The sequence below is a fragment of the Phoca vitulina genome, unplaced genomic scaffold (assembly GCF_004348235.1).
Source record: "Phoca vitulina isolate PV1807 unplaced genomic scaffold, GSC_HSeal_1.0 scaffold16, whole genome shotgun sequence".
Lineage (NCBI taxonomy): Eukaryota > Metazoa > Chordata > Mammalia > Carnivora > Phocidae > Phoca > Phoca vitulina.
Window position 1 is genome coordinate 21643451 of NW_022589719.1, and position 11541 is coordinate 21654991.

Below are 11541 nucleotides of genomic sequence, written 5' to 3' on the forward strand. Positions count from 1 at the left end.
TAGTCATTAGTTTGGAGGCAAGGGGATGGACAGGACGACTTTTGAGGTTCCCCACATTCAGAGATTCTGGACTTCACCTCAGAAGGCCATGCCTGGGACAGACAGACAAACCAATGGAACAACATAGAAAGCCTAGAAATAGACAAACATATGGCCAACTGATTTTCGGCAAAGGTGACAAGACCATTCAACAGAGAAAGGGCAGTCTTTTCAACAAATGGTGCTGGGAAAACTGGATACGTAAATGCGAAAAAATAAAGAGTTGGATCCTTACTCAGAATGGACCTCAACTGAAGAGCAAAAACTATAAAGCTCTTAGAAGAAAACACAGGGGAAATTCTTCATGACGTGAGCTAGTGATGATTCTGTGGATGTGACATTGAAAGCACAGGCAGCAAAAGACAAAAATTGATAAACTGGATTTCATCAAAATTAAAATCTTCTGTGCATCAAAAGGACACTATCCAGAGAGTGAGAGACAACCCACAGAACGAGAGAAAATATTTGAGAATCATGTATCTGATGAGGGATTACTATCCAGAATATATAAAGAGCTCCCACAGTTCAACAACATACAAACACGCAACCCAACCCCCCAAATGGGCAACACACTTGAATCCACATTTCTTCAAAGAAGATCTACAGGTGACCAGACACAAAAGGACAGCTGCTGTGTGAGTGCCCTTCCATGAGGCACCTAGTCCTCACCGAATGGTTCACTTAAAATGGTCAAAATGGCAAACTTTATATTTTTACCACAATAAAAAACTACCCCTAATTCAGCAAGAGATTTTGAATTTTTAAAAAGGCCATCTGAGTAGCACAAAGAACACTCAGCTTGGGATCTTGGCTTCTCGCTGCCTTGCTCAGAGGCCTCCAGGGGCTTCTCTCAAGTCCAAATCCTTCAGCAGAAAGCCAATCGCGCATTGGGCTTTGCGCCTGCCATTCCTCAGGCCCCATCTTGCCCCATCTTGCCTGTGTCCAGCGCAGCCCCCTGCACACCACAGGCTCGCTCGTTCCCAAACACTGCAGGTACTTTCCCAACTCAAAGCCCTTGTTCCTGCTGTTTTCTGGGTCAAGAGTGCCATTTCCAGCTCCTTCAGCAGGAGCCCCTCTTCAGCCTCCCAAGTCAACTTCAAATGTCCATACCCACAAAGCCCCAGTCCATTTACACTTCCCCTGGGGACTCTAGCTTCTGCACATCCAGCTCCCTGAGGTTCGGGATCAACTCACTCACAGCCAAATGCTCCACGCGTCCCTGACGCGGGGCTCAAGGCTGCGGGGATTTGTGGGACAGGAGAAGCTCTGGCAGCACACTTCTCACAGGGGTGTTTACACCCAATTCCCTCTACAAAGGGGGAGGAGGGAGCCCTCCGCCTCTCCGTCCACACCGTCCCCCTCAGTGCCTGGCGCACTGTAATCATGACTGCCACCCCCCCCCCCCAAGTGCTGTCTACACCCGAGGCTCAGGTCTAAATGCTTCTTCCTGTCTGGGCTCTGAGCTCAGGACGGCATCCTTGCCAGAGCAGAGTGCTGCATCCTGTGTGTGTGGGGGGGGGGGGGGTCTCTGAACCCCAGGGGGTAGGGCTGAGGAGATGGGGTACTCAGGTAGGAATAGTAGCAACTCTCAGGAGGGCAGTACGAGAGGACAAGGGGCCCAGAATGGGGCAGGCAGGGGTGGGGCCGCAAGCAGGGGGGACCTAACACTCACTGCAGGGAATGCGGAGACCTGAGGAGGACAGTGGGGAGGGGAGGGAGGTTACCCATCTCACTGGAGCTGGCCCTGGCTGTGGCAGCTGGACCCTGGCACAGAACCCAAGGGCTTCAGAAATCATCTAGTGCCGGGGCGCCTGGGTGGCTCAGTCGTTAAGTGTCTGTCTTCGGCTCAGGTCACGATCCCAGGGTCCTGGGATCGAGTCCCACATCGGGCTCCCTGCTAGGTGGGAAGCCTGCTTCTCCCTCTCCCCACTCCCCCTGCTTGTGTTCCCTCTCTCGCTGTGTCTCTCTCTGTCAAATAAATTAATAAAATCTTTAAAAAAAAAAAAAAAAAGAAATCATCTAGTGTCATGCGGGGGGTTTATAGAGGGGAGATCCAGGCCCCGAATGGGGACCTGAGCCAGATGGGAACCCATGCGGCTGGATGGTGGGGCTGCAGACCCTGCAAGGGAGATCCATGGACACTGAGGGGCCCATACACCTGGGAGAGCCCCAAAATCTCCATCCCCCACTCTGAAACCTGATCAGAACCCCCACCTCCTTGCCATCATTTGCAATATCCTAGTGCCCTCAAGGGTGGATAGTGTGAGGGGGTGGGGCTCTTAATCCTTCCCCAGCAGAGAACTTGACCCTGAAGGCACACTACCTCTCTGCACGCTCATACCCCCCACGCTCTCCTCCCTCCTAGGCAGGACAGGCCCAAAGGGCCTCAGTTTGCAAATGAGAATATTGAGTGGAATCGTGGAGATAGGGGAGTGTTCTAAAGGCACATTTCCGTGGCAAAGCCAAGACTTGAACCCAGACCTCTTGCTCTCTAGAGAAGGTGTGGAGGGAGAAAAGGAGGAAGGGAAGAAGCAGCCTCGGGCTGTTCAGCTACCAGAGAAGATCCACCTCTGTAACCTCCGATTTCCCCCAACCTCTCTGAGTCCTCCCCTTACTGGGCGAGGTTAGGCTCACCTGGGAATGGGACAGGAGGGGGGAGGACTTCTCATGAGCTGCAAGCCCTGCGGACAGCCCTTCCTGCTACGCACGCCCCACAGCCTGAGTCCAGGCTTCCGCATCCCAGTACCAGCCCCAGTAGTACCAGCCCCAGTGAACTGGACTTGCCCAGTACTGATCTTTCTACCACTCCAGGCCTGAAGGCTGGGATCATGTCTTGTGCTTCTCAGAATCCCCCACAAGGCCTGGCACAGTGACAGGCAAAGTTCGGTGAGTGATGAGTAAGTAGAACCAGCATCTCAGTCCCCCTGTCTGTGAAACAGGACATTTGAGCCAGCAGACATCTGGCGTCTCTTCCAACCCTGGGTGGGACAACCACCCCAACACTGTGACCCATTGTGTGTGGTGGGGGAGAAGCAAGGCTCCTGGACGTGACCAATGCCCTGGGCTGGACCAGTGGCCGTCCCAAAGAAAAGAAGATTGGTTATGTGGCCTCAGCTAATTCCCTCAGGCATGCACCCGCATGGTTTCCGCCACTCAGGGAAGTAAACTTGTCCTAGGGAGACTTGCAGAGATCAGGAGTCCCAGCCGAGTCACAGGTGGGATGAGTCCCTGCAATCCCACAGGGACCCCCACCCCCCGCCCCCAGCCCAGGTACTCAACTTTTGCCTTGAATCCCCAGGTTCTCAGGGTGGAGCCCGCCTTCTTTCTCAGGAGCGTGGGGCGGCAAGCACCTGCCCTATTTGGTGCCCACAGAGAGTGTGTGACTTTTTGGAAGGGTTACAGCAAAGGAAGAGAGTGGATGAGCCCAGCAGATATTCCCCCAACCCCTTCCTCCCCCACCCCCAGCTGTGGAAGGAAGAAAACCCAGCTGTGCATTCTGCCTTCCCACTAACCGGGCTGCAGGGCTCCATTTCTCCCTGGGTCTCAGTTTGCTCAACTGCTAAATAGGATCTGCAATGTGCATAAAAATGGCACCCATACTGGTTTCTCTTCCACAGTGAGCTACACAGGACAGAGGGTACACTTGAGAGCTAGAGGCTGGAGGAGGTCTCTTTGTGGTGTGGGTGGGCTGGGTGGACCCGGTCAGGGCCCCAGGAAGACTCCAGGACTCCACGTGGGACTCTCCTGCCACTCACTGAGTCAGCCTTCCTGGGGAGCTGGGACCCGTGGCTGGGAAGGCCACAGGCTGTGAAACACACACGCTTAGTCACTGTCTCCCCACAAGTGAGTCTGGCAGCTGAGGCCCTGTGTGCCACAGGGGGCCCCGAGGGGCGTTCCTAACTCGCACAGGTGCCCCCCTAACACGCATGCAGCTCCCCCACACGGGGTACAACGGGCGCAAGCACGTCTTTCACGCAGGAGTGCACATCAATTAGTACCCGTGGCCACACCCTGAGACACATTTGGACCGCAAGCCCCAGATCCAGTGAGTATGGGCGGGACACACCCCCACTGAGTTCATGCTGTGCTCGTGCTCATAAAAACCCCCCTATCCATGCTCAAGCCACACTCTGAATGAGACACCAATTCTCCATTCATCCTTCTACTAGCCAGTAAACATTTATTATGCCCAAAGAGCTTCATCTGGAAGGACCTAAGCTATAGGATAGCAGACAAGCACTGCGTTCTCCTAGGAGGAAGTCTGGCACATAGTAGGTGCTCAGTAAGTGTGGACATAGGTACCATGAGTGGAGATAGGGGACATGAGCAGACGGGAGGGACCAGGAACCCCAGAGCCTCAGCTTGAGCCTGGCCATCTGTGGGCACGAAGACGCTCCCCAGTTGGCTCCTCTCCGTATTTAAGTCCAAGCCTGGAGTCTAGAACCTGCATTCAACCAAGGCCCTCCAGAGCCACCAGCCCGCTTATCCTGGAACTGCTGCCCACGTTGTCCCTGTACCCCCTAAGCTCACCTCAGGGAACCCTCAAGACCCGTTTCTGCTTCCAGGGAAGCGGGTTGAAGGCGGGTCCAGACTGGTACCTTCGCAGAAACCCCTAGAGTGCCTTTGGAAATTGTCCAAACTCTTGCATTTCACAAATTCAGACCCAGGAGGGGACGGGGAAGGGGCTTTCCCAAGGCCACGCAGGGAATAGAGAACTCAGCGGTGGAGACCCGTGATCTGTCCTGGATTGGGCCCCCTGCCCTGCACGTGTGCCACGCTGGACCTTAGCGTCCTCGCCCAAACCTTCCACAGCCTCTCAATCTTCGCCGCCAGGGTGCTCGGAGCACAGGGAGAACCAGCTGCTCTGCCCCGGCCTGGGTCGCCGGCAGTCCATCTGCAAGGGCCTTGGGGCTGACGCCCACCCTCCGCGGCCCCCAGTTTGGACGGAGAATCTGCTCGAAGGCGATCTGCTTTAAGAATCCAGTGAAGCGCACACCCAGCTCTCGCTCTTTCTGGAACACGCAGCAGGGCCGGCACCCAGCAGCTCCGAGCGTCGGTACTCAAGCACGCCCAGCGCGGTGGCCGGGGAAAGACAGGTACTTGGCCGGTGGTGGCGCCTCAGTCCCTCCCTCGCTCGCTCTCTCTCTCTCTCTCTCTCAGACACACACACCCCACTAGTATTTCGCAGTAAAACCCTCCTCTCCAAAAAGGCATTTTGGGTGCAGTGGAGCTCCGTGGTGATAATTCTATCTGCCTCTGGAGCTAAAATCGGAAACTGCCCGCTGCCCCGCATCGCCACCCAAATCCCCAGCCTTTTCCTCCTCGAGCCTCCCCTCAGCCGAGCCTCAGCTCCCTTTCCACCCACCCCCCTGGTGCTGGTGGTGCCTGCGGGGTGGGATGGGGGGTAGAGAAGAGGTCTTTGGTAAGGTGTTGGAATGCCCTGGGCCCGGGGCTGTGTGGGCAGGTCTGAGGTCCCCAGGACACCCCCCTGGACACATAGGAGGCTTCTATCCAACCACTGAGTCAGCTTTTTTAGGGGGAGAACGGCTGACCCAGGCTACCTTGACCCCCTGTACTGGGTGAGGAAGGAGAATCTTGCAAAGAGGTGGGGGTGTGGACCATTTGCACATTTGTAGACCAGAGAAGGCTGGGGAGGGCGGTGCTGCAGCTCCGGAGGGGAGGTCCCTGGGGACCACGAATAACTGTGATCCCAGATGAAGCACCAGCCTGCGACTGGGAGGGATTGCCGGCTGGAGAGAGGTGCATCTTCTTTCGGCAAAAGGGCACTCTTCGGAAGAAGGGCCTCTTCTCACTAGTCTAATCCAGAGCCAACAAAGGTGTGTGGTGCCCAGGGCCCCTGAGCAAGGGGCCCCGGTGTCCTAAACTCTGAATTCACTGAGCAGTATCAGCACGGAGCTGTCTTGATTTCCTACTCTGATGACCCGCCTTGTCACTTTATTGACGCCCGGGAACCCCATAGCTTGGGGAGCATGTGGCCAGATGGCGCCTGGCAGGCGGTGTCCAGAGGCACAACTGGGCTCCCACCGCCCCACCCAAAACAGTGCCTGGGCCTAGGTGGGGCGGGGTGGTGGTGGTGGTGAGGTGTCTGGGCAGCAGGCTTCGTTCGGGGGCAGGGAGCTCTCTCTAGCCAAGCACTCTGTCGCAGCCCCTCTTCCCTACTCCCGTTTCCTTGCAGCAAAACCAAGCACCGCCAAGCCCGGTGGCTTCCCCATTCCCGGACGCCTGGCCTCGGAGCCTCGGGCGCTCCCGGCAGTTTTCCCTGCCTGCTGCTTCAGGCACCCCGGTCAGCGGAGAAGCCCGAACCCAGACTGAGCACGCGGGACTCCAACCTCCCCTCACCCCCACCGCTGCGAAGGCCACCATATTTCCACTTTGTATTCCAATTTTCCATCAAAACAAAGCCGCGCGCGCAGAGCTGCAGGAGGAAAGCGGCTGAGGCCCAGATGAAGGTACATCCCCGGAAAAGTGTGCCCCGCTGCTCTCCAAAACGAAAGTCCTTAGGGACTTCGGGAAATGTTATGCATGGTATTTTAACTTGTTTTCCTACCTCGGCTCCGTTTTGCAGTCTGCCCAGCCCGGGGCTTCGGGGAGTCCGGACCGGGACAGCCTGGCCGCTGCATCGAGGTTTCTGGTGCAGCGGGTAAGTAACCTCGTTTTCCAGTCCGGGTGGTGCAAATGTCCGGGCATACAAGGTCACCCTGCTCAAGAAACACCACCGTCGCAAACGGGGGTGGGGTCTCCGGCTCTCTGAAGTCTCTTCTGAATTTTTCTTAAAACAACTCACCAAAAAAAAAAAATTTCCCCCCAAATTTTCGGGTATATATATGCGTCTGTATTGTGATTCCGGTGGTAGTTTACAGAACAGTTCTTCGAACTTTCCACTTAGCTGTGTACTGCACTGAACATAACTTATAATAAAAAAAAACTGCAAATCGATTGATTTAAAATACTAAACCTTTAATCCAGGCCTTCTGTTTTTCTATTTAAGGTCATCTGTGTTTAGGCCAACTGTTCCAACCCGCTGACGGCTACAGAAATTAACAAAGTACAACATTAAAAGCATTTTCCTTCTCTGCCCCTCCTCCAAAAGTGACCCGGGTGGGCAACAGCACAGCTCCCAGGCTGGAGTTTTCTCTCGATCATCCTACAATCACCCGGGGGCTCTTAACTGCTTCTTCTCTCCTGTCCGTTTCTCGCGGTCTTATTTTGGGCTTCTCTTATGCAAAACCACACGCCGGTTCTTTGACTAACTTCGAATAGGACCCAGGCGGGGTTTACACATTTGGTGGTGTATGGACTGTGTCGGTGCGGGGGGAAATAAATACCCTTAGCGTTCAAACACTGCATCTAATTCGACAAATCAGGACCAGCCCCTCGGCGGCGCCCCAGGGGTCTCCGGCCCGGCCCGCGCGTCTCGCGACCTCTGAGCTGTGAGCGCTTCTTTGGGGGAGTGGGGGGGCACGTGGATGGCAAGGTAGCCAGCGGCTAGCAACGAAAACCTGCGCGCACCGAATCGAAAGCGAAAGAGAAGGAGGGGGCAGAGCTGCTCCCCGAAGCTTCCCGGGGCGCATGGCCGAGGCCTGGGGCAGCGGCGGCCGCGGGGGGGCTCGGGGCGGCTGCCCGGGGCTTGGAGGGCGAGGCGCAGGAGACCTCACTCTGGCGACGAGGAGGCTCTTTGTGCGGTGGAGAAACGTCGGGTCTCCAACCTGGCGTGTCCGCTGGGGCCCATGGGCCCAAGGACGGGCCAGGAACCAGCAAGGACTTCGCAAGGCCGAGGTGCGCCCCGGGAGCCCGGCGAGATGGTGACTGCAGCACACGCGAACCGTGGGGCACGTTCCCAAACTCGCAATCATCTCCTGCACCCGGAGGGGACTGCCCAGTCGGCTTGCTCGGCGAGCTTTTAGTACTGAGGGGGAAACGGAGGCCCAGGAAGGGGTAGGGACGCCTGCGGACTGAGAGGATTTCTCACCTCCACTTTCGGCAGCTCCGGGAAGAAGGCCGGGCCCGCGGGGACTGCAGGCGGCTTCCCCGCCGCACGCCCGCTCAGCGTGGCCCTGGCGCAGCCCCCCCAGGCCGGGGCTTCGCTCGCCCAGGGGCGCTTGGACGCGCCGGGAGTGGCTCCCCGGGCTGAGGTCCCGGAGGAGGTCTCCGGGGCCTCGCCCCCCATTCGGTGCCCTTCCGCCGATCCAGAACGGAGCTTCCAGCCCCGGGACCAAAAGAGCCGGGAGGGAGGTTTGCAAGGTCCAAGCTACCTGCAGTCAGATCACGGGAGCCGGCTTTTTCTTTGAATCCCATTTACCCCCTCTTGAGTCCACATTCTCCAAGTGTGGGAGAGAACTGCCACCAGTGTGTGCCTCAGTTTCCCTGCTTGCTGGCCGCCCACAGAGCCAACTCCAGAGGCCCTCCTCCCAGCTGCCTCTGTAAAGGGCACAGCCTAACCTCTTGGTGCCTTGGTTTCTCATCTTGGACTTCATGTGCCTAATCTTTCCGCAAGGGCCAGAAATCTCCTCCTGGCCCGGGAAGCTCAGCTGCTAGGAGAAGAATAAACAGAGCTGTTTGTTGTTTGTGGCTTTGCCCTGAGCAGTGCCTCCATCTCAGGCAGCAGGGGAGTGGTGGTCCTGTGGCTGATTCTGGGCCTCCTTTTGTCCCAATCTGCAGCTTAGGGCTTTGCCCAGAGCAGGGGCAAGGGCCTGCCCTGTCCTCAGAATTGAGTGTCTACAGGTTCCCAACAGCACAGAGGCTTTTGGTGGAATCTTGGAGGAGACCAGACTTTTGCTTTCTTGGCGTGGGGGGGGGGGGGGCCACTTACCACCCACTGATGCAGTTACCTCTATGAGGAAAAGGGCCTTCGAGGAGTCGCTTGCTCAACCGGCTAATGCAAGTTAGAGGAAGGGCCAGGCCGGTGTGTGGGGGCCCAGCAACGCTCTGAGACAGTGCCCAGAGGAGGCCAGCCCTTTCTCTCTCCCTGGACCTGAAGACATCTGCCAAACAAGAGGTTGGAAGCAGCTTGGCACCTCTTCTTATGTAATGTCTCTTCCTCTGCAGAAGCCTCTTTGGTGGATTTCTTTAAAACATGAAAATCCAGTATAGTAGGAGAGAAAGCCTATGAGGTTCCTGGCTTTGCACAATGGACCTCCACGGGTCCCTCAGTCTGAGACTTGCTCTCACCTAATGGTCCTGGCAACAGGGACCAGGAGGGGCCTGGGTAAGGCCTGGAGGAGGGAGCGCGAGTCTGCAGCCCTGGCAGGCGGGTGCCTGCTGACAGGAGCTGACAAGCCCTGCCTGCCCGAGTGGGGAAGGAGCACCTGTGTGGGGCCGTGGATGTCTGTGATCTGAGTGCCTGATCTCATTCCCACAGGAAGGTGGAGAGGAAAGGCGGTGGAAGTGGGGAAAGGCCACTGGACCTTTCTAAATCTGCTCTCAGTCCTGTCCTGTGGGTTTGGGAGTGTGTGACTATGTGTGAGGCCACATGACTGAGTGTATTTAGTGTGTGACTCTGTTGGCTCATGAGGAAGAGGTTGTGTGTGTAGTCAAGTGTATGATTGTGCAAATGTTTGCATCAACAACCACCTAATGAACTAGTTGTGAGCCTCTGGAAAGCTAGTTTGAATATACGAAAGTGTCTGCCATGGGCTGTTTTCCTAAGGCAATTCTAGCCACCAAGGCCTCCACCATGTCCCATGTCTGTCCCCAGTCTTGGTGTCTCTCCATCCAGACTGGACCAGTGCAGCCAAAGCCATCGCTGTGTCAGGACCAGCTCATCTCCAGGGCCCTGCCTGAAGGCCAAGGCCTCAGGGAGAGTGTATCAGGGCTCCCAGCCCAGGAAGATTTTTCCCTCCCTTCTGGGTTTCTCTCTTTGCCAGCTTGGGGCTTGTCAATCCCGATTCAGTGGGCGAGAAGGCCTAGGTCCCTGAGCGGCTCTGGCCTCAGGCTGCCCTTTCCTCCATCATGGTTGCTAAGCTCTGGGGGCCCAGGCCTATGTCCTGCCTGCGAGCTCAAGGGGGCTTGGAGGTCATTTAGGCCTCGGGTTTCCCTGTGGGCCCAAATCAGGACCCAGAAGCTTCCCTCTTCCCCCAGCATTGCGCTGCCTGGAACTCTGCAGCTCCCTGCCTTCTCGCCGGTCGGTCCTAAACCATTGTTCCGAGGCCAGCCGCCTCCCAGGTTCGCCCGGCGAGAATCGCTCCGAACGCCAGCCGGCCTGCCTCTCCCCCGCGAGCCGCGCTTGTCGGGGGGTGCGTGTAGGGGGCGAACTCGGGTCCTCGGCGGCTCCAGGCATCTGCGGCCCCGCACCCGTGCGGCGTCCCCGACCCGCGGCTCCCCGGGCGCGCTCAGCCTGACTGCGCTCCGGGCTCCCGGCGGGCTCGGCACCTGCGACGCTCCCACCTGCAGCACCGCCCGGGGAGCCTCCAGGCCTGCGGGGAGCGGGGCCTCGGCAGCCCCGGAGCCCCGGAGCCCCGCGCCCGAGCGTCGCGCCGCCACACTTCGCCGCCGCACGCCCCGAGCCGGGCGAAGCATCCGCTTCGGAGGCGGCCCCGCGAGCCGCGCAAAGCGAGCGGTCGGGGGAACCGGCGAGGACGGGGAGAAAACAAACCCCAGGGCGGCTTTAACAGCCACAACCGCTCCGAGCCCTCGGCGTGGGGAGATGAAGGGGGCCGGACGGATCCCACGGTCCCCTCGGAACCGTCGGCGCCCGTTTTCCGACCCAGAGCCACCCGCGGCGCGGCCCCGCGCCTCCCCGGCCCGCCGAGCCCTGCCTCCCGCCCCCGAGCCCCGGCCCCGAGCGCCCCGCACGTGCACTCACCGTAGCAGGGGACCTGCAAGGCCGCGTTGTGGCCGCCACTGCCTTCCTGGAGTTTGAGGCTGCCGTCCGGGGGAGTCTTGCAAGCGCCGCGCTGCAAGTAGAGATGCGGGGGCTGCGCGGGCGGCGGCGGCGGCGGCTGCGGGGCGGGCGGCTGCGGCTGCGGCTGCTGCTGGAACTTGGTAAAGGAGCCCCGCGCCCCGGCGCCGCTCTCCAGGGGTGCCGCCAGGTCCTGCTGCCCCGCGCCGTAGCGGGCCCGGCTCTTGGCGTCTCCGAATCCCTGCCCTTTGGCGGCGGCCGAGAGGAAAGTTGTGCCGAACTTCTCGCCGCCGGGGTATGCCCTGAAAGGCGAGGAGCCCTCCCGGCTCTGCGACACCGGGCTGTAGTAGGCGTCCATGGCAGCAGCCGGCGACTCGCAGTAAGAGACGCAAGTCTCAGCATTCATGCCTGGCCTGCGCGGGCGACGGGCGGGGGCGCGAGCGAGAGCGCGAGGACGCCACCGCGCGCCCTGCCCGGGAGTTTGGGGAGGCGGGGAGGCGGTGGCCTTGCGCTCCGCGCGGGCCTGCTCGCTCTCCCTCCTCCCTCCACGTCTCTCTCTCTCCTCTCGTCTCTCTCTCTCTCTGTCTCTCTGTCTCTCTCTCTCCTCCCCCCTCCTCCTCTCTCTTCCTTCTCCCTCCCCGCAG

General features: G+C 58.8%; 1 protein-coding gene across 1 annotated transcript in view; it reads right to left on the reverse strand.

The window, feature by feature from the left end:
• Positions 1-11303, reverse strand: part of ALX4 (ALX homeobox 4) — a 38848-nt gene extending 27545 nt beyond the window's left edge. The window contains exon 1 of the mRNA XM_032415069.1: positions 10862-11303. Within this exon, the coding sequence (XP_032270960.1) occupies positions 10862-11303 (442 nt within the window). The remainder of the gene's footprint in view (positions 1-10861) is intronic.
• Positions 11304-11541: the final 238 nt, after the last annotated feature.